The sequence below is a fragment of the Somniosus microcephalus genome, chromosome 13 (genome assembly GCF_052327205.1).
Source record: "Somniosus microcephalus isolate GS21.2 chromosome 13, FLI_Smic_1.0, whole genome shotgun sequence".
Lineage (NCBI taxonomy): Eukaryota > Metazoa > Chordata > Chondrichthyes > Squaliformes > Somniosidae > Somniosus > Somniosus microcephalus.
Window position 1 is genome coordinate 37,925,629 of NC_140999.1, and position 23,882 is coordinate 37,949,510.

The 23,882-nt window shown below is 44.3% G+C and overlaps 1 protein-coding gene across 1 annotated transcript in view; it reads left to right on the plus strand.

Annotated features, from left to right (window-relative positions):
* Positions 1–11,854, plus strand: part of tmprss9 (transmembrane serine protease 9) — a 73,687-nt gene extending 61,833 nt beyond the window's left edge. Inside the window, exon 12 of the mRNA XM_086004774.1 lies at positions 7,972–11,854. Coding sequence (XP_085860900.1) covers positions 7,972–8,130 — 159 coding nt within the window. The 3' untranslated portion in view covers positions 8,131–11,854. The remainder of the gene's footprint in view (positions 1–7,971) is intronic.
* The last annotated feature ends 12,028 nt before the right edge of the window (positions 11,855–23,882 follow it).

The window sequence follows — 23,882 nt, forward strand, 5'->3', positions numbered from 1 at the left end:
TTGTGGGCGAGTTGGGAGTGTAAACCTTCTGGAATACCCTCTTGGGGTTCCCGAGCCACGAGTTTGTGTCTGGGCAGGGTGGACTTGAGACTTGGGTATATACAGTCCTTGTTTCTGAGTACCAAAGGTACCTTCTCCAGTTTTTTTATCCCTAGTTTCTGATCTCATTATAGGTTTAGTTTAGGGTAGACCTAAGAGGTCATGATTTAATTGGATAATGCGATTGACATTAACCTATCTTTGTTGGTTATCTCGATAATCGTTTAGAGCACCCTCACAGGCAAGTTTGAGGGCTGTATTTTGGTATTGATTGGCCAGGCAACCATGGACATTGTCCCAGTTATCCTGTGTAAGTACTTTGCCTAATCTGTAGGCAGCTACCAGCCTTTTAGTTGTGGCTGTGTTAGTGAGTATTTCCTTGATGGAACCCATTACATGCCCTCCCTGAGTTGTCGTGAGAACATAGGCATATATTTGAACTCAGTTGTTACACTGATTTAATGGGGGAATTAAGTCTGAACTTAGTACCATTTGCAGTAGTTGCCTCAGGTGTTGGGCATTCCAATCTTGGCAACAGGTTTCCAATTTATCAAGGTTAGTTAGAATCCAGCAGGTTTTTTCCTGGCTGTTGTTTCCCGGTCTACCACACATTGTGTAGATAGACCTCAGGTTTACTTGACCTAGGGGCACAATGTGTGGTTGCTGGGGTTGGCTTACTGGATCAGTAATCTTTGCGCCTCCAGCATTTAGATAAGATTGAGCTAGAACCTGTCGGCATTGATTATAATGGATTCTAAGCTGTCTATAGTTTTCTCGAAGAATCTGGTCATTTATTTCATCATGAGCTTACCACCTTAACCGGAATCCATGGCCCCCAGGAGCATAGGCTGCTCCGGGTCTGACTATTTGGCCATAGTTGCCACCACCTTGTTGGGCACTGTTCATTAAGCCTCCCAATTGTGCAGGTGTGCACCTTATCATTAAGGAATTTAGTGGATTTGGAGTATTTGTTTGATTATCCCACTGGATATTCTGTATCCCCTGGTTTTGGGGATCAACATCAGTCATGCCATGAGTTCTAACGGCTCCGTCGGCATCAAAGCCTTCTATTTCGAAAATGATCACTTCGTTTTATGGAGGTACAGGGATAGGATTATTTCCCCTCATAAAGCAATCGTTTGAATTTCCTAATAAAAAGACTTGGCCAATTCCGACAGGGTTTGCCATTTTGTCAGGACCTAACCTTGGTTAGGGTTTAATATGAACTTTATAAGAATTTCTAGACCTCAATGGTATATTGAGGGAGTTCTGATTTAAGTTCTACAAGGCCGGATCAGGGACTTGTCGTCTCTAGAGACTTAAATCTGGGTCTTAGTACCACTGTCAGTAAAACACTCCTTCTTTACTTAACAATCTACAAGATGGATATAGATATAAATATAAGTATAGGTTCTGTATCAACTCGTTAACACACACGTTGGGCACCAACAGAAAGGATAATTACTAGTCCTAGCCCCTTTAGGGCTACCCCGGATCAGGCATATTCCCCAGACGTTCACTTTCAACTAAAGTTTGGGATAGTCGAATCCTAAAGACGCTTAATTGGGTCTAAAGGTCCAGACTATCTCTCCCTAAAGGAAAGGAACAACCTGAAGATGTTACCGTCCTCCAGATAGCACTTTTAATAAGTTCAGCTAGACTGTAACCTTCCGGATATTATTAGGGTCCGGAAAACTCCCCCAGAATTCTGCAACTCCTCACCAAAAAGCGTACAGAGATTGAGTTCATAAGTTTGCTACAGAAGTATTATGTGAGACAATTCTAAAAATATATAGATTTATTAAAGCACCGACATGTAATTTACAGTTGGTGATTCAATCGCAACATTAACAGTTCCAAATACAAAAAACTTACAATTCTATTATCAGAGATCCTTATTCTCAATTCTTAACTTCGCTAGTTTTACAGTTCTTAGTTTATTCCAGGATATCCACCAAAATCAAATACAATACCTTGATCCCCGAGATACAAAGAGTTGAAGACCTACAGAGCTTGCCTCCGAAGCCTGAGAATTGCTTTGCCCCTTTACAGTGAGACTGTCTTCCCATTTGAAAGTTCAATTTTTATAGCCTTTCTCAGTGGTATTTCCTTTGAAGTTTTCTGCTGATGTAAGTTAATTATCTCTAGTCATTTTTCTGTTGACCCCGGCTATTTTTACAGTTAGATCAGCTTGTAGCATTAAGAATTATGTCTCTACCCTTAGGTATTCAAAGCTTATCATAAAAAATGGTGTGGAGCAGGTGCATCTATTTGATGTCATTCTTACCAAGGTTTGTGTCTTTTTACGATGTGTAAATTAAAAACACCTCAAACGGGTGCACCATTGTCTTCTTAGTTACCTCAACTGGTTGTAACACAGACTCGTGTCTCCCATGTTTCATTTGATGTCATTTTTATGCATATGTTTCTTAATCTTATGTGATTCTTTACGAAGTGTTGGTTTAAGACACCTTAACAGGATATACCATTGTTTTCTTTCCCAGGCTTCAGACTATCAGGAACCTCCAACCTCCTGTTTCAATAAGGTTATTGATTCAGTGTTAACAACTTATCTTATCTCAATAGCCTGTATGCTGTTTACAGCTGCTCCATTGTTAGGTTTTTAGATTTTCAAGCCCAGTTTGTCATGTTTTAATAAAGTCAGAATTCTTTTATAGAATGGTGTATCTTTCTGAATAGGTATATTGCTTATTCCTTCACAGAACGAGGAGAGGCTATATAAACTAAAGGGTACAATTCTAAAGGGGGTGCATGAACAGAGAGACATGGGGGTATATGTGCACAAATCATTGAAGGTGGCAGGGCAGGTTGAGAAAGCAGTTAAAAAAGCATATGGGATCCTGGGCTTCATAAATAGTGGCATAGAATACAAAAGCAAGGAAGTTATGATGAACCTTTATAAAACACTGGTTCGTCCTCAACTGGACTATTGTGTCCAATTCTGGGCACCGCACTTTAGGAAGGATGTGAAGGCCTTAGAGAGGGTGCAGAAAAGATTTACAAGAATGGTTCCAGGGATGAGGGACTTCAGTTACGTGAATAGACTGGAGAAGCTGGGGTTGTTCTCCTTAGAGCAGTGAAGGTTGAGAGGAGATTTGATAGAGGTGTTCAAAATCATGAGGGGTCTAGACAGAGTAGATAGAGAGAAACTGTTCCCATTGGCAGAAGGTCAAGAACCAGAGGACACAGATTTAAGGTGATTGGCAGAAGAACCAAAGACGACATGAAAAAAAACTTTTTTTCGCAGCGAGTGGTTAGGATCTGGAATGCACTCCCTGAAAGGATGGTGGATGCAGATTCAATCATGGCTTTCAATAGTGAGTTGGATAAGTACCTGAAGGAAAAAAATTTGCAGGGCTACGGAGAAAAGGCGGGAGAGTGGGACTAGCTGAAGTGCTCTTGCAGAGAGCCGGCACGGGCTCGCCAGGCCAAATGGCTGCCTTCTGTGCTGTAACCATTCTATGATTCTATTCTATGATCCACTTGCATCACGATCCTGTTAGTGTAGAGACTAATCTACTTGCTTCAGGATCCTGTTGGTGTAGAGACTGACCTAGTTGCTTCATGTCTCTGTTAGTGTCGAATCTGATGCACTTTATTCACATTGCAGATTCTTGAACGGTGTATGTTTGAGGTTGTTCTCAATGCCTGGGCTGCAGAGGCTAGCCCTGTGCCTATAAGATGCATCCCTTGACAGTGCAGTCCTACTGTATCAGCTCTAGGTGTCAGCATGGAGGGAGGGCACTGGCCGTCTTATCTCTCCAGCTGCATGATGAATGTAAGGAGATACCTGAGCAACAAGGACAAAAATAAAGAAGAGCATCACCAGTCCTGGAGAAAGGATTAATTAGCAATCTTGTTGTACGAGGCCCCTTGGGTCGGAGCAATCATAATATGATCGAATTTTTCATTAAAATGGAGAATGAATTAGTCGACTCAAAGTCTAGGGTCCTAAATTTAAATAAAGGAAACTACGATGGTCTGAGGCCTGAGGCGCGAGTTGGGTAGGATTGATTGGGGAATGTCACTCAAAGGGTTGACGGTGGATAGGCAATGGCAAACATTCAAAGACCGCATGGATGAACTACAGAATTTGTTCATCCTTGTTTGGCATAAAAATAAAACAAAAAAGGTGACTCAACTGTGGCTAACAAGGGAAATTAGGGACAGCATAAGATCCAAGGAGAGGACATATAAATTGGCCAGAAAAAGCAGTAAACCTGGCGATTGGGAGCAGTTTAGGATTCAACAAAGGAGGACAAAGGGATTAATTAAGAAAGGGAAAATAGAATATGAGAGTAAGCTTGCAGGGAACATAAAAACTGACTGTAAAAGCTTTTTATAGATATGTGAAGAGAAAAAGATTGGGGAAGTCAAGCGTAGGTCCCTTGCAGTCAGAATCAGGGGAATTTATAATGGGGAACAAAGAAATGGCTGACCAATTAAATACATACTTTGGTTCTGTCTTCACAAAGGAGGACACAAATAACCTCCCAGAGATGTCGGGGAACATAGGGTCTGATGAAAGCGAGGAACTGAAAGAAATCAGTATTTGTAGGGAAATTGTGTTCGGGAAATTGATGGGATTGAAGGCCGATAAATCCCCAGGGCCTGATAATCTACATCCTAGGGTACTTAAGGACATGGCCCTAGAAATAATAGATGCATTGCTGATCATCTTCCAACATTCAATGGAATCTGGAACAGTACCCATGGATGGGAGGGTAGCTAATGTTACTCCACTATTCAAAAAAGGTGGTAGAGAGAAAACGGGGAATTACAGACCGGTAAGCCTGACATCGGTAGTGGGGAAAATGCTAGAGTCCATTATAAAAGATGTAAGAGCAGAGTACTTGGAAAACAGTGACAGGATCGGACAAAGTCAACATGGATTGACTAATCTACTGGAATTTTTTGAGGATGTAACTGGTAAAATAGATAAGGGAGAACCAGTGGATGTGGTGTATTTGGACTTTCAGAAGGCTTTCGATAAGGTCCCGCGTAAGAGATTAGCGTGTAAAGTTAAGGCACATGGGATTGGGGGCAAGGTATTGACTTGGATAGAGAACTGGTTGGCAGATAGAAAGCAAAGAGTTGGAATAAATGGGTCTTTTTCCGAGTGGCAGGCAGTGACTAGTGGGGTACCGCAGGGATCGGTCCTTGGACCCCAGCTATTCACAATATATATTAATGATCTAGACAAGGGAACTAGATGTAATATCTCCAAATTTGCAGACGACACAAAGCTGGGTGGGCGTGTGTGCTGTGAGGAGGATGCCGAGAAACTACAGGATGATTTGGACAGGTTGGTTGATTGGGCAAAAGCATGGCAGATGTAATATTACGTGGATAAATGTGAGGTTATCCACTCTGGTGGCAAAAACAGGAAGGCAGATTATTATCTGAACGGCAATAGATTGGGAGAAGGGGAAGTGCAATGAGACCTGGGTGTCCTTGTGCACCAGTCGCTGAAGGTAAGCATGCAGGTGCAGCAGGCGGTTAAGAAGGCAAATGGTATGTTGGCGTTCGTAGCGAGAGGGTTTGAGTACAGGAACAAGGATGTCTTGCTGCAGTTGTACAGGGCCTTGGTGAGACCACATCTTGAGTATTGTGAGCAGTTTTGGTCACCTTATCTGAGGAAGGATGTTCTTGCCATGGGAGGGAGTGCAGTGAAGATTCACCAGGCTGATACCTGGGATGGCAGGAATGACATATGAGGAGAGATTGGGTCGATTGGGCTTGTACCCGCTGCAGTTTAGAAGAATGAGAGGGGATCTCATTGAAACTTATAAAATTCTGACAGGACTGGACAGACTAGATGCAGGAAGGATGTTCCCGATGGTCGGGGAGTCCAGAACCAGGAGTCACAGTCTAAGGATAAGGGGTAGGCCATTTAGGACAGAAATGAGGAGGAATTTCTTCACCCAGAGAGTGGTGAACCTGTGGAATTCTCTACCACAGAAGGCAGTAGAGGCCAATACATTAAATATATTCAAGAAGGAGTTGGATATATTTAAGGCTAAAGTGATCAAGGGGTATGGGGAGAAAGCAGGGACCGGGTACTGAATTTGGATGATCAGCCATGATCGCATTGAATGGCGGAGCAGGCTCGAGGGGCCGAATGGCCTACTCCTGCTCCTATCTTCTAAGTTTCTACGTTTTGCTTTAGCTTTTCACCCAACTGGTGACTGTACACTGAAGCCCTGATTTTAACCTTACCAGTCTGGCAGGAATGGGGCGTGTTCGGGTTGGATACCTGTTTTACACCCTGCCCGTATCAATGGAGCACAAAATGGGAATCCAACCCAAACCTACCCCATTCCCACTGCGCAGGTTAGGTTAAAATCGAGGCTTAAATAACAGGCAGTATCCCAGGGGGGCAAATTAAAAATAAGGATGTTGGGAGTAAGAAGGAATAGAAAGAAAGAACAAACTTACATTTACATATATTCATGTCCTCCGGATGTCGCAAAAGTACTTCACAGCTAATGAATTATTTTTGCAGTGTAGTCACTGTTGTTATGTAGGCAAATGTGGCAAGAATTTTGCACAGCAATGTCCCACAATTGGCAAATGAATGAAAAACCAGATCATCTGTTTTTGGTTAAGAAATAACTGTTAGCCTGAACACTAGAAGAACTCCTCTGCAATCCTTCGAGTAATGCCATGGAATTTTTTTTACGTCAACCTGAACAAGCAGACAGGGCATCAGTTTAGCATCTCAGTAGTCAGGGGGAGCTTTTTCATCTAAAGAGCAATTGAGTTGTGGAATCAATTGCCAGAGAATGACATTGAAACAAAGAGTAGAAATGGGGTCAAGAGACAATGAGTGTTTCTGGAGAGAGAAGGGATTGATGGATATGGTGATGCACGAGTAGGTGGCTTGGTGCATATGGTGAAAAGGTGGGAAGGTTAGGATGAGGAATATGCTGAGAGGGCATGTAGATGGAGTTGAGGGATTTGGTGAGGGACGGATCGGTTGAGATATGATGAGATGGGTAGGTGAGGTTAATGGGTATGGTGAGAGCGTGTGTCAATGGGGTTGAGGGATATAATGAGAAGGTGGGTAGATGTGGTTGAGGGATATGGTGGGAAAATGTGTGGGTGGGGTTGATGGATGTGATGAGAATGTGGGGTGAAGGACATAGTGATAAGGTGAGTAGGTGGGGTTGATGGATATGGTGAATAAGTGGTATTGATGAATATGGTGACAAGGTGGGTAGGTGAGGCTGATCTGTGAAAAGGGGGTAGGCTTATTGGGCCTAATTAGACTTTTCTTGAAAAATCTTACATTGCAATAGTCAGGGGATGCGGCTATAAAAGTAACAGAACTGAGACGTTCGGATGGCCATATAAGCTGATCTGGTAATACTGGTGCACTTACACCAGCACAAAGTGCTACTCCTGCCTGGCCACAGAGAGTTAGGTGAAACTATCCTGGTAACTCATCGGATTCCAGACCTCATTTGAGTCCTTGTTGTCAGTCAAATTGGAACTTTGTGATGTAAGCAGATGCACAATATCAATCAGGTGACTCCGATAAGCATCCTGTGTGGTTATTTTCACTGAATGTCACATGATTAAAGTATTGTCTTGTATTCTGCAGCAACATAACACAAGAGATGATTAATTTTAACAGGCCTGAAGAAGGTGCCACATTCAATGTCAGTGTGTGTGTTATACAAAATATTCCACAGACAATTCGTCTCCAGGCCACTATCTCGTGCCTCTTAGTGACTTGATCAGGGCACAAATGACCGAGTTGTTGAAGCAGCTCCTGTCTGAAGGCGTTAAAGTGAGCTAACAGCGTAGCACAGGAGCAGTGGTAGACAGATCTGTCCTGAGACGGTAACTCAATTTGGAACATTTCCTCCTGCCTTGTGTGTAATAATGGAAGGTTTGTTTTTACAGGGCGATTCTGGTGGCCCACTGGTTTGCAGGGAGTCCTCAGGAAAGTGGTTTCTCGTTGGAATTACGAGCTGGGGGGTCGGCTGTGCGAGGGCAAATTTGCCTGGGGTCTACAGCAGAGTCACAGCACTTCGCAGCTTCATTGCAAACTATGTTTTCTGAAAACTAAAAGGATCTGCCATTATTTCTGATTTAATCAAACACTGTTGGACTCAACTCTGGATGTGTTCGTGTGTCACTGGGGCTGTGGGACTCCGTCAATTCTCTTGGTTTCAGACACCCTGTGATCTGCTCTCTCAGCCTTCAAGACAATTTCTACAATTGTTTTATTTGTGAAGATGATACATATTTTAATGAAATGAGATGTACATGAACCTGATCTGATGAGTGATATTTTTAAAACTAATCCTGAGTTTATGCTTCTTGATTCTAACAAACCAATCAAGATGCTTGATGTCATACCTTATGTTATCAACTAGTGCATAATAACCCCAGTGCTGCCCATTGTCAGTGTCTGACCCACAGTATCCACAAGGGTTTGAGGCTGAGCACGGCCCAGTTTGCAGAAGGTAGAACACAGGATAATTTATATTTAATCTATTCTCTGCACAACACCAATTTTAACATCTCCTTAAAACTGCTTTTCCAAGTCTCCGAATTCAGTAATGTCAAGATTGGAAGATACAAAATATATTATATTCCAGTTCTTAAACACTAAAAGCTAGAACGACCTTTTGGTGATATTATCGGATGAACTTTTAATGTGTTCGTATCAAGTTGTTAACCCATCAAATAGCAGAGAGGAGTTTGTGCACATTAAGCACTTGTACAATACGTCACTGACAGTATTTTCAGGCTCATAATCACAAAGTACAATCACACTGAGGGTTTTATAAGGCATAGTCTGGTACATTGTCTTGTACGTGTAGGATACACATTGACAAATGGTAGTTTACTGAGAGATGATATTAATCACCTTGATTTAATTATTCTGCTGAATTGAAACAAGTATTTTTTTTCCATTCTGTAAATTTCTGTATGATTGACACAAGCTAAGTGTTTGTATGTTCCAGGATGTTTAACATTGTATTTGTATTGGTGCATTTCTTCAGTATTGCTCATTGTATGTATAAAGAAGTATTGTCGAATGGGTCTGGAAACCACTACTTCAGAGGAGGTAACAGGAGTGTTGGTTTTGACACCGAGAGGTTAAAAGCTGGAGTTTGAAACAGGGCAACAATTCTTGCAAATCCTGGGGTTTGGTCAGACAAAAGACTCTGTTTCACTCCCTTCTTGGAAGCTGCGATACGTTGGTGCAGGATATTTTATCAGAAGCCTAAACACCAGGCCAGAAACTAGAACTTTGTTTAATCAATAAACAGCATGGGGCTAGTAGAAGTGTGAAGTTTTACAGAAGTCAAATAAGATGGTAAATTAACAGAAATAAAAAGAGCAATCGCTGAGGGCAAAGCAGCCAAACTTACAAGGTGTCTTTATACCAATAAGTAGGAATATTACAAATAAAATGAAGGAACTAAAAACTCAAAACAAGCTGGACGGGATTGATCTGTTAGTGATTACAGAGACCTGGCTGCAGCCTAGGCTAGAATGAGAGCAAAATATACCAGGATGTAGGATTCGTAACGATGGGGAAAATAGGAAAGGTTGGAGCAGCATTAGTGAAGAACACCACCATGGTAATAGAAGTGGAATCTGTATGGGACAGGAAAGGGGTCTAAACACTGCCCTCAATGGAGTTAGCAGAGGATGTTAACTGCATGTGCAGATCAGGGTGCCTGTAAGAAGAAAACTGGTAATAATGGGAGATTTAAATCTTCATAGAGATTAGGACAGAAATAACAGCACAAGAAAGGGAATTGACTTACTGAGAGTATTCAGGATGGTTTGGTAAAGTAGAGTGTCATCAAGCCAACAAGGGAGCAAGCGAACCTCTATTTAGTTGCAAATAATGAACAGGGAATAAAGATCTGGTGATAAAGGTGCATCTTGGAAATTGTTACAAGTTTCGGCTCTGCCTTAGATATTCTCTCTGGTACAATCCTGTAAGAGCTTGAATATCTTACATTTAGCGGTGTGCCCATACTGCCTGATATCTAACTGTACAATGGCATTAGCCAGGGGTGTGATCTGAATTGGATATTGTGTTTTCTGTAAGTGCCACCACGTGCACATCTCCAGTCTGTTTGAAAATGGACTGAATCACTGGGTGAAACGAGGCGAAATATGAATTGTTAAGCTGCTTTATTTCACAGTACATGGACACACTTTTCCTGCCATATCCCGACTACAGTTTAGATGCATTCCCGGGCTACACTGGAAATCCTGCCAGATGCACCACTGATGGGCCCAGCAATCCGAGGAGCAGATCTAGATGTCATTCTGGGTTGCATGTGGGCCCCACCAAGCAGGATTTGAATAATAACAACAGAAAATGCTGGAAATACTCAGCAGGCCAGGCAGCATCCGTGGAGAGAGAAACAGGGTTAACGTTTCATGTCTGGGACCCTTCATCAGAACCATTTGGTTCTGATTTCCAGCATCCGCAGTATTGTGCAATTATATTAGGATTTGAATAATAATTGATCCCAGAGTGATAGATTTCCATTTGATTCTGGGCCTGCCAGCATAGGATTAGAAGAGGAGGGAAAAAATTAATCTGCCACATTTAGCCATCCAGCCCTCTGGTTTGCCCTCTGAACAGCAGGGTGCCACCCTGATTTTCCAATGCTATCGCTGGGTGGGCACCCCGTTACACTGCTACAGGTTCAGGCACCCATCTCTAATATAGTAATGGCCCCCAACCCTGGGATTTGATGTGGGGTCATGGAGAAGCTGAAGCAGTGGACGACAATGTACCTCCGGCACTGCTGGTATTTCTATCCTTGGATCTTCAATTGCCCTGCAGTTTTACCCCATCCTCCTCTTCTGACTCCTTACTGGAGTTGGTTTCGTGGGCGCTGCCAGTCCTCTGGTTGCTCACCCAGATTGCCATTATTCATGTATAAGCCTAGAAGTGAGTGTTGGCAAGCTGTTCGATCACACAAGGTATCACAGCTGAGCTCCCAATCCTGTTCTTCAATGTTCACGCACGCACACTTCCAGAAGGGCGTCATTGCGTAGCGACCAGGGTCAGGAGTCGTGACCTGTTCCCCTCTAACCCCCCAGCGGTGCTGAGATCAACTGCTGCCCCAGCTAAGATCAGCTAACAGCACAGGCCATGATCAAACTTGAGAGCTTCTGGGTCTGAATGGCTCAACTACTCACTGGATAAACCTGTTCAGCCATTGGCGAGCCTGTGGGCTGAGCATATTTCACAATGAGTTTCTGTGTTCAGACTGAATAAACAAGCTCGCTTCGGAAGATTTTTATAGTTCATTAGTTTTGCGTCTGTAAAATTTTGTGCTGAATATTTTATACGTGCCAACTAATTAGAATCTGTTTCTAAAGAGCATTTGCTCTGGAGCAGGTTCCTCTCCATAAGTTCATTGATGTTTTATAGGAATGGATAGATGAAAGGGACATTTTGCTAGTCACTGGGATGTTCACGTTTAGCAGGAGTCTTCTATAACAATTTCAATTCACCCTAAATCTGTTTGTCCAAGTCAGGTACTAATGTGTACAGTTGTGTTGATGCATGTTTCCAATACTGTAATAAAATGCATTAAATTGGGTGTCATGAATCTTGTCATTCATGTGGAAATGACTTATGAAGTAATACTGGGCGGCCTGCTGGTGGTGCTGTCCAGGGAGAGTATAAATACTCGGGCATTGGCCCAGCTTGTGCAGGACATTCTTTAACAGGAACTAGTGAAGGACACAACTAGATCTCCATGTTGAAAAACAGTTGATTAAAGCCTTGTTTAATACTCAGACCAAGTGCCTAGTAGTTTTCTTACGTCAATTTGAGCTCCACGCTTTGAGTGATTTGGGAACAGACAGCTACAATTCAAACTGTAGAAGGGAACTCGGACTTAGTAATCAATCCATCATGGAGAAACTACTCGGACCCGCCCGTCTCGACCTGGACACTAATTCACTTACAGTTGCTAAGGTATGGAAACACTGGTATCGTACCTTCAGCAACTTCCTCGAGGAGTGTGGTGAGAATGTTCCTAATAAGTTACGAATGCTTGCCAATTATGTATCCCCTCATGTGTTTGACTATATCGAAGACTGTGTAGACTATGACTCCGCTATTCAAACACTACAGCAACTATATGTTAAGGCCCCAAATGAAATTTTTGCTCAGCACCTATTGGCCACAACTCGACAACAACCCGGGGTATCACTTGACGAATTCCTTCAAGAGCTTCGCAGGCTCAGCAAAGATTGTAACCTTAAAGCTGTCTCAACTGAGCAGTACCGGGAGGAATTAATTCGTGACTCTTTTATTAACAGAATTGCTTCTCCCTCATACGCCAGCATCTGTTGGAGAATAAAACCCTGGGTTACAAGCTGCCTATAACCAGGCATATTCTCTGGACTGCGCTCAAAAAAATTCAGATGCCTATTTTTTACCATATGCACGGACTGCTGCTACTACTTTTAGTGACTCCCCCGGTAAGCCTTAGGCGGAAGCCCTCACTGATGACGACCCTACCCTAGCGGCATCTTGGCAATCTAAAAAGAAGTGTTTCTTCTGTGGAGTTGCATTCCATTATAGGAAATTTTTTCCTGCTTGTAATGCAACCTGCAATCATTGCAGTAAGAAAGGTCACTTTTCTAAAGTATGCCAGTCAAGAGCCTCTACTAGTGTTGCAGCTGCTATCTATAAAACTGCTCCTCCCCCAAGAGCCACTACTAGTGTTACAGCTGCTATCTATAAAACTGCTCCTCCCCCAAGAGCCACTACTATTGTTACTGCTGTTTTTCCCCAAAGCCTGTCCCATGCAGCCACGAGGGTTTCGGTAAATGGACACATTTTGAGTGCATTAGTCGACTCATGTAGCTCTGACAGCTTCATTAGTGAGCGGGCTGTCAATAAGTTAAAACTGCGTATTTACCCCTCGGACAGGGAAATTGTAATGGCTCTGATGACACTGACCACCAACTTTTCCGACTTTTGTCTTGTTGACCTTATTCTCAATGACCGCATTTATTTTTCCACCCGGCTCGGGGTGCTCAAAAACCTATGCAGTGATGTGCTCCTGGGACAGGATTTCCAGAAACAACACAAAAGACTCACTTTCGAGTTTGGAGGGCCAAAGCCGGAGCTTACTATTTCCAAAGTAATGTTTTGTGCACTTTCGGCGTCATCGCTCGACGAGCACTCCTTGTTTCCCAAACTTTCCCCCCGATGTAAGCCCATAGTCACTAACTCACGACGTTTCAGCCAAGATGATCTATCCTTTATCGAGGCAGAACTCTCTCGCCTTATAGCTGACGGTATCATTGAGCCATGTTCATCTTCCTGGCGGGCTCAAGTCGTCATTAAAAATCCTCTGAAGCAACACAAAAAATGTCTTTGCATCGATTACTCACAAACTATTAACCAGTATACCGACCTGGATGCCTACCCACTACCATGCATCGATGACATGGTCAATAACCTTGCGAACTACAGGGTATTTTCAACTTTTGACTTAAAGAGCGCATACCATCAAGTACCGTTAAAGGACTCTGACAAAAAGTATACGGCCTTTGAGGCCAATGATCGGCTTTACCAGTTTTGTCGCCTTCCATTTGGGGTCACCAATGGGGTGGCTGTCTTTCAATGGGCAATGGACAGCCTAGTCAAACAGGAGAACTTAACGGACACTTTTCCACATCTGGATAATATCACCATTGCTGGTCATGACCAGAAGGAGCATGATGCCAACCTCCAGAAATTTCTTGACATTCTCCGTCATCGCAACTTAACCTTAAATGAGTCCAAATCTGTGAAATCAGCACCATCAGTCAACATCCTCAGCTACTGGGTGGGCAACGGTGTCATCAAACCGGATCTGGCGCGACTTCGTCCGCTTCAGGTGCTCTCTCCTACGAATCTCGGCTCTCTTCGTCGGGCCCTCGGCGTGTTTGCCTATTATGCAAAGTGGATACCCCACTTTTCCGACAAGATCCAGCCCCTGCTTCACGCGAAGTCATTTCCGTTGGATGCGATGGCTATTTCAGCTTTCGACCTCCTCAAGCAACAACTGAAAAAAGCCACGCTTCATTCCATCGATGAAAATCTCTCTTTCGTGTCAAGAGCGATGCATCGGAGGTGGCGATCTCGGCTACCTTGAATCAAAGCGGTTGACCCGTTGCATTTCTGTCCAGAACTTTGCACAGGGTAGCGAGCTCCATTATCCTCCTGTTGAGAAGGAGGCTACGGCTATCATCGAAGCAGTACGTAAATGGAGTCATTTTCTCACTCGTCGCCATTTCACACTCATAACTGATCAGCGCTCTGTGGCCTTTATGCTGGATAACCGGAAATGCACTAAGGTCAAGAATAACAAAATACAGCTTCGGAGGATGGAATTGGCTGCCTTTGGCTACACCATACATTATCGAACCAGCAAAGAGAATGTGGCCCCAGATACCCTCACGCGTGCATTCTGCTCTTCCATGTCAACTTCGACTCTTATGGATCTTCATACTGACTTGTGCCATCCTGGCGTTACCCATATGTTGCACTTTGTGCGATCTAAAAATCTCCCATATTCTACAGAAGACATGAAAAGAACATGCTCCATTTGTAGAATTTGCGCAGAATTAAAACCGCAATTCTTCCGTCCGTCGGTTGGCTCGCTCATACACGCTACACAGCCTATGCAGCGACTCAGCATTGACTTTAAAGGGCCATTGCCTTCCTCAACGCGAAACACCTACTTGCTGACTATGGTGGACGAATATTCATGCTTTCCCTTTGCTTTCCCCTGTCCCAATATGCTTACGTCCACAGTGATCAAATGCCTCAATCAGGTCTTTTCCCTTTGCAGTATGGCCAATTTCATCCTCTCTGATCGGGGTCCCTCCTTCATGTCAAGCAAACTCAAAAGTTATCTTTCCCAACGGGGAATCGCCACAAGTAAAACAACACCGTATCATCCTATTGGAAATGGACAGGTTGAGAGATACAACGCCATCGCTTGGAATGCTGTTTGTCTTGCACTGAGGTCACACAACCTATCAGACCAGCAGTGGGAAACTATGTTCCCTGACACGTTGCATTCCATCAGGTCTCTTCTTTCTACATCCACCAACGCTACTCCTCACGAACGATTCTTCAGGTTCCAGCGTTGCTCCACTCATGGGACGTCCCTACCATCATGTTTGGCAGCTCCTGGCCCCGTGCTGCTCCGAACATTCTCCCGCTCCTCTAAGAGTGATCCCCTTGTCGATGAAGTGGAACTGACGGATGTCAATTCCATGTACGCGCACGTGCCATACCCTGATGACTGGGAATCCACAGTGTCACTTCGGGATCTGGCTCCCTGCCCAACCGGTCCCACGGACCCAATCGATAGTGGGATCCGATACCCTGCGCTCCTCTGAGGATGACACCGTACCTGGGATGTCAAGGGATCTGCCAGCTATTCTGCCGGATCAACCCGGGGAACAGAGTGCTCCCCGCGGGACGGCCACCCGAAGCCTGGACGCCGGTCAGTCACCGACTACTGAGCAGGGTGAAGCCAGCTCTGCACCTGTGGGGGTCTGCACCGGGAGCCACGATCTCCCCAGTCCCCCTCAGGTTGATCAAGGCAACACGGACTCTGCCGGCCCGCCGGTACGAACCAAGCGACCCAGGGACCAAAACACGGTCCGAGGAGGAGTGCCTTCCGGCCTCCAATGGAGATCCAAATGACTGCGTCTATTCTTAGTCCGATTAATTAGGCAGAAGGATGCCGCCGGACTACCAATCTTTCAGGCGGGAAGAATGACTTGAATCTTGTCATCCATGTGGAAATGACTTACGAAGTAATACTGGGCGGCCTGCTGGTGGCGCTGTCCAGGGAGAGTATAAATACTCGGGCATGGGCCCAGCTTGTGCAGGACATTCTTTAACAGGAACTAGTGAAGGACACAACTACATCTCCATGTTGAAAAGCAGTTGATTAAAGCCTTGTTTAATACTCAGACCAAGTGTCTAGTAGTTTTCTTACGTCATTGGGTACTTGAAAAATGGAGTGAAATGTATTGGACTGGGTACATGGCAAACAATCGAAGCAGAGCAAACTTTCCTCTCTGCTTTAGTGGAATGAAAACATTTGTATTCTTGGTGAGGCTTTTCCTCTCATCCTCAGCTCCCAATGGTACTGAAGGTGCCTTGAACAGAGTCCCAACCAGTCCCCATCCACCACCACCCTCCTCCGCCTGGCTGAACTTGTTCTAGAAACATAGAAGATAGGAGCAGGAGTAGGCCATTTGGCCCCTCGAGCCTGCTCCGCTATTCAATGAGATCATGGCTGATCATCCAAACTCAGTACCCTGTCCCTGCTTTCTCCCCATATCCCTTGATCCCTTTAGCCTTAAGAAATATATCTAACTCCTTCTTGAATATATTTAATGAATTGGCCTCAACTGCCTTCTGTGGTAGAGAATTCCACAGGTTCACCACTCTCTGAGTGAAGAAATTCCTCCTCATCTCTGTCCTAAATGGCTTACCCCTTATCTTTAGACTGTGACCCCTGGTTCTGGACTCCCCCGCCATCGGGAACATCCTTCCTGCATCTAGTCTGTCTACTCCTGTTAGAATTTTATAAGTTTCAATGAGATCCCCTCTCATTCTTCTAAACTCCAGCGAGTATAAGCCCAATCGACCCAATCTCTCTTCATACATCATTCCTGCCATCCCAGGTATCAGCCTGGTGAATCTTCACTGCACTCCCTCCCATGGCAAGAACATCCTTCCTCAGATAAGGCGACCAAAACTGCACACAATACTCAAGGTGTGACCTCACCAAGGCCCTGTACAACTGCAGCAAGACATCCTTGTTCCTGTGCTCGAGTCCTCTCGCTACAAAGGCCAACATACCATTTGCCATCTTAACCACCTGCTGCACCTGAATGCTTACCTTCAGCGACTGGTGCACAAGGACACCCAGGTCTCGTTGCACTTCCCCTTCTCCCAATCTATTGCCGTTCAGATAATAATCTGCCTTCCTGTTTTTGCCACCAAAGTGGATAACCTCGCATTTATCCACATTATACTGCATCTGCCATGCTTCTGCCCAATCACCCAACCTGCCAAATCATACTGGAGTTTCTCAGCATCCTCCTCACAGCACACACGCCCTCCCAGCTTTGTGTCATCTGCAAACTTGGTCTAGTTCCCTCGTCTAGATCATTTATATATATTGTGAATAGCTGGGGTCCTAGGACCGATCCCTGCAGTATCCCACTAGTCACTGCCTGCCACTCGGAAAAAGAGCCGTTTATTCCAACTCTTTGCTTCCTGTCTGCCAACCAGTTCTTTATCCAAGTCAGTACCTTGCCACCAATCCCATGTGCCTTAACTTTACACGCTAATCTCTTATGCGGGACCTTATCGAAACCCTTCTGAAAGTCCAAATACACCACATCCACTGGTTCTCCGTTATCTATTCTACCAGTTACATCCTCAAAAAATTCCAGTAGATTAGTCAAGCACGATTTACCTTTTGTAAATCCATGTTGACTTTGTTCGATCCTGTCACTGTTTTCCAAGTGCTCTGCTATTACATCTTTTATAATGGACTCTAGCATTTTCCCCACTATCGACGTCAGGCTTACCGGTCTATTATTCCCCGTTTTCTCTCTACCACCTTTTTTGAATAGTGGGGTAACATTAGCTACCCTCCAATCCATGGGAACTGTGCCAGAAGCTATAGAATTTTGGAAGATGACCAGCAATGCATCTACTATTTCTAGGGCCACTTCCTTAAGTACCCTAAGATGTAGATTATCAAGCCCTGGGGATTTATTGGCCTTCAATCCTGTCAATTTCCCTAACACCATTTCCCTACAAACACTGATTTCTTTCAGTTCCTCCCTCTCATTAGGCCCTATGTTCCCCGACATCTCTGGGAGGTTATTTGTGTCCTCCTTTGTGAAGACAGAACCAAAGTATGTATTTAATTGGTCTTCCATTTCTTTGTTCCCCATTATAAATTCCCCTGATTCTGACTGCAAGGGACCTACGCTTGACTTCACCAATCTTTTTCTCTTCACATATCCATAGAAGCTTTTACAGTCAGTTTTTATGTTCCCTGAAAGCTTACTCTCATACTCTATTTCCCCCCTCTTAATTAATCCCTTTGTCCTCCTTTGCTGAATCCTAAACTGCTCCCAATCCTCAGGTTTGCTGCTTTTTCTGGCCAATTTATATGCCCTCTCCTTGGATCTTATGCTATCCCTAATTTCCCTTGTTAGGTTGAGTCACCTTTTTTGTTTTATTTTTATGCCAAACAGGGATGAACAAATTCTGTAGTTCATCCATGCGATCTTTAAATGTTTGCCATTGCCTATCCACCGTCAACCCTTTAAGTAACAGTCCCCAATCCATCCTACCCAACTTGCGCCTCATACCATTGTAGTTTCCTTTATTTAAATTCAGGACTAGTCTCTGAGTCAACTACAGGAAAGTCTCTTTTAACCGGCACCTAAATAACCGGAAATCTCTCTTAACTGGCAAAATTCAGGAGTAGGTTCAGGCAAGTTTAACTTCATATTAGTGGCCGTGTAACCGGGGTTCCTGGATCTGTGGCCGTGTAACCGGGGTTCCTGCACCTGTTGCTCCCACTAACGTTTTATGCCCCTTGGTATGTCTCAGCTCTACCCATACAGATTCTGCATCATCAGAGCTAATATCCTTCCTTACTATTGTGTTAATCTCCTCATTAACCAGCAATGCTACCCCACATTGGACAACTTCTCCTTTGACTCCACTCATTTCCTCCAAATCAAAGGTGTTGCTATGTGTACCCACATGGGTTCCAGCTATGCCTGCCTTTTCGTGGGATATGTGGAACACTCTTTGTTCCAGTCCTACTCGGGTCCCCTCCCTCACCTCTTTTTCCAGTACATTGATGACTGTATCGGTGCTGTCTCCTGCTCTTGCCCTGAACTAGAAAATTTCATTCACTTTGCTTCCAATTTCCACCCTTCCCTCACCTTCACATGGCCCATCTCCGACTCTTCCCTTCCCTTCCTTGACTTCTCTGTCTCTATTTCTGGGGATAGGTTATTGACTAACATTCACTACAAGCCCACTGACTCCCACAGCTACCTAGACTACACTTCCTCCCACCCCGCCTCCTGTAAGGACTCTATTCCATTCTCGCAGTTTCTCCGTCTCCACCGCATCTGGTCCGACGATGCCACCTTCCATACCAGTGCTTCAGACATGTCTTCCTTTTTCCTCAACCGAGGATTCCCCTCTACTGTGGTTGACAAGGCCCTCGACCGTGTCCGTTCTATCTCCCACACTTCTGCCCTCACCCCTGCGCCTCCCTCCCGGAACCACGATAGAGTTCCCCTTGTCCTCACCTTTCACCCCACCAGCCTCCACATTCAACGGATCATCCTCCGCCATTTCCGCCACCTCCAACGTGATCCCACCACCAAACGCATCTTCCCCTCCCCTCTCCTTTCAGCATTCCGTAGGGACCGCTCCCTCCGAGACACCCTAGTCCACTCCTCTATCACTCCCAGCACCCCTTCCCCTTCGCCCGGCACCTTCTTGTGCAAGCACAGGAGATGCAACACCTGCCCTTATACCTCCCCCCTTCCCACTGTCCAGGGCCCCAAACACCCCTTCCAGGTGAAACAGCGATTTACTTGTACTTCTTGCAATCTAGTATACTGTATTCGCTGCTCACGATGTGGTCTCCTCTACATTGGGGAGACCAAACGCAGATTGGGTGACCGCTTTGCGGAATACCTCCATTCAGTCCGTAAGGATGACCCCGAGCTTCCAGTCGCCTGTCATTTTAATTCACCGCCCCATTCCCACTCAGACCTCACCATACTCGGGCTTTTGCATTGTTCCATGGAAGCTCGAGGAACAGCACCTCATCTTCCGATTAGACACTTTACAGTCTTCCGGACTCAATATCGAGTTCAACACTTTCAGATCATAACCTCGGCCCCCATTACATTTTTACTTATATCTTTTATCCACACCTTTATTTTGGCCCTCCCCCTTTTTTTCTCTCCCACATGGCAGCTGTCTCCCATTCTGCCAGCGCATTTCACACCTAATCTAGAGCCGTCTTTTGTCTCCACTAGTCCCATCACCATCTCGTCTCGTTTTGAATACCTCTTAATGTCTCTTCACCTCGTTTGTTCTCTCCCAGCCCCCAAACTGGCCTTTTAATCTGTTTCATTTCCTGTGCTTTTTCAGTCTTGACAAAGGGTTTCGACCTGAAACGTTGACTCTATTTCTCTCTCCACAGATGTTGCCTGCCCTGCTGAGTTTTTCAACATTTTCTCGTTATTTCAACATTAGATGGTGTTGGTTGAACAGACTTTTGTTGTCGTTTAATGTGTAAATTGTTTTATAAATAGTTTAATTTGATTTAAATTTGTCTAATTTTTTTTAAAATACAAATGTGAGAATTCTTATTGGTTTTGCCGATGCGGTTTGTTAATTCTTGGGACTGTCTGTATCTCTCTTTCTCAGGGTTTGGGAATGGAATCATGAGCATGAGAAGTCATGGAGCGATCTAAAGAAACTGCTCACTGAGGAACCAGTTCTGAGGTTTTATGACCCAGCGAGACCCATCAAGATATCATCAGATGCATCACAGAGTGGGCTCGGTGTCGTTCTTCTGCAAAAATATGACTACTGGCAACCTATTGCATATGCATCGCGCTCAATGACAGACGCGGAGACGCGATATGCTCAAATAGAAAAGGAGCTGCTCAGCATCACATACGCCTGTGAAAGATTTCACCAGTTTGTGGCAGGACAAGCAATCAGTGTAGAGACTGACCATAAGCCCTTGATTGCATTGTTCCAAAAGCCACTAAATAGCTGTCTGCTTAGAATACAAAGAATGATGATCAGGCTGCAACGCTATACACTGAATGTTGCGTACACACCGGGTAAGCTGATGTATACAGCAGACACGTTGTCCAGAGCTGTTGACCCAAGAGAGCCCGCAAACACCAAAATGGATGAAAAAATGAACGCCTACGTGGACATGATCACAAGTGCACTGCCCATAGCAGATGCAAAAATGGAGCTCATAAAGACTGAGACAAACAAAGATGAAACAATGAGACGACTGAGAAAAAGCATCTTGGATGGATGGCCCAACATGAAGCAAGACTGCTCACCTGACATGGCAGAGTACTGGAACTGCAGGGCGGAACTATCAGCGGTCGAAGACATCATCTACAAAGGAAGTAAAATAGTTATCCCAAAGAGTCTGAGAAAAGAGATGCTAAAAAGGATCCATGGAGGACATCTGGGAATCGAAAAGTGTAAGAAAAGAGCACGAGAGGTGATGTACTGGCCACGAATCAACCAAGATGTGACAAATGAGGTGTCAAACTGCACAATATGCCTGAAATATCGAGCAAGCAATCCGGTAGAACCACTAAAGCCACACCCAGCGCCAGACAGACCTTACCAGAAGGTAGGCGCTGACCTATTCGTATGTCAAGGGAAGGACTATCTTGTAGTCACAGACTATTACTCCCTGTATCCAGAGGTGTGTAGACTGTACACCACCACTGCAGATGCTGTGATAACATGTATGAAAGCCATATTCTCCAGACATGGCGTGGCAAGCGAGGTCTTCACAGACAACGGACCCCAGTTTTACAATGCAAGTTTCCGACACTTTGCCAAAGAGTGGGACTTTGTCCACACAACGTCAAGTCCTCACTTTCCACAGTCCAATGGACTAGTGGAAAAATCGGTCCAGACAGTGAAAAGACTGATGTACAAGGCAAAAGACAGTGGAACTGACTTCTACCAGAGCATGCTTGTATACCGCACAACGCCGCTCGAGTGTGGTATGTCACCAGCCCAACTCCTTATGGGACGTCTGCTAAGGTCAAACCTACCCATCCCGGAGAACCTCCTGAAAACAAAAGAGGGGGAGAAAGTGAGGAAGTTCAAAGAACAACAGAAAGAAAAGCAAAAGTACTACTATGACAGAGGAACACAAAACCTACCTGAACTCCACACTGGTGACCAAGTAAGGTTCAAAGACAAAACAAACATATGGACTCAGAAGGGAACTGTCCTGAGTGAAGTTCAACCAAGATCATACACCATTCAGACAGATGAGGGTGCTGTTCTGAGAAGAAATCATCGGGATCTTCTCATGGGACCAGCCACAGCAGGTCAAAAGACTGATACTGTTGAACAACCTGATCACACAGCAGGTCAAAAGACTGATACTGTTGAACAACCTGATCACACAGCTGAGAAATCATCATCTGAGGCAACAACTCAGATTCAAGGACAATCAATCAGAAAATCCTCAAGACACGTGAAGCCTCCTGAGAGACTCATTGAGCAAGTTTAAGGACTCTTGTTATAGAAGGAAGTAATGTTATCTTATTCTCTCTTCAAGTTCTAGTGTATTTTCATATTTCATGTGAACACACAAAACAAGGTTAAAAAACCTTGATAATGATAATGTAAGTTCATTAAGTGTTACAGTTAAAATGCAGAATAATACAAAGAAAACATGTTGTTAGATAAAAGTAAAATACTTTTGTTTTAAGAAAGGGAGATGTAATGATATCAGCAAATAGTGATGGTATTTGCCTGTTTGATTATTATGCCTTACCAGCATATTTGCCTGTTTGATTATTTATGCCTGACCAGCAGAGGGCATGTGAGAGAGAGAGTTTAGTTTTAGTTTCGTTTTTAGATGGATCTCTAACATGGTGTCTCCTGTAATGCTGTTAACATAGATGAACAAGCTTTAGATTAAAAGACATTCTCTTTCATGAATGTGTCGTCATTGAACCCACATAGAAATCAATACATGGTGTCAGAAGTGATTGAAAGAGATGAAGAGGAAAAATCTGAAGTTAAATCAGCTCTCCACATATTAGCAAGCCAAAAGAGAACATCGTTACTTACCATTGGAGAATAGCTAACGAAGTGAAAAATGGAAGGTTTACACCCACCGGCGAAGCTTCAGTTGACAGGTAATGTGGCTGAAAATTAGAGGATGTTCAAACAACGTTTGGAGTTGTATTTAGTGGCAATCGGAGCTGACGAGAAAAGTGATAAAATGAAAGCGTCAGTGTTCTTACATGTCGTGGGTGATGAAGCGCTGGAGGTGTATAATAACTTCACATTCGCTGCTGATGGAGACAAAATGAAGCTGCATAAAATAATGGAACAGTTTGAGGCCTACTGCATACCTAAATGTACGTGATGTTTGAGAGGCACAGATTTTTCACATGTGTACAGAAAACGGGAGAGAATATTGATCAGTATGTGACTGAACTGAGAAAGAGAAGCAAAACGTGTGAATTTGGGGGACTGACAGACTCGCTGATAAAAGACAAACTGGTGTGTGGTATTCCAGATAATGGTCTAAGGGAAAGACTGCTGAGAGAGCAAGATCTAGACCTGGGAAAAGCCATAGCACTGTGTAGGGCCACAGAGACTGTGAAGTCGCAGGCAAAGGAGCTGTTCAGTGACAGTAGCTGCAATGTGGATGCAGTAAAAATGAATGGACACAAACCGTTTAACAAAAAGAGCGCCAATGTGAAAAAAGAGGCGTGGCCAGCGAACAAAAATGAAAGGGGCAATCGAAAGTCATGTAGTCGATGCGGTACACAGCATCCACCAAAAAAGTGTCCAGCATATGGTAAAACATGCAATAGTTGCAACAAAAACAACCATTATGCCCGTTGCTGTAAGAACCAAGCGCAACAAAGCAAGGTCCATGCAGTAGATGAAAGCGAGATAGAGGAGTTCAATGTGGATGTTGTGTCTGAAAACAAAA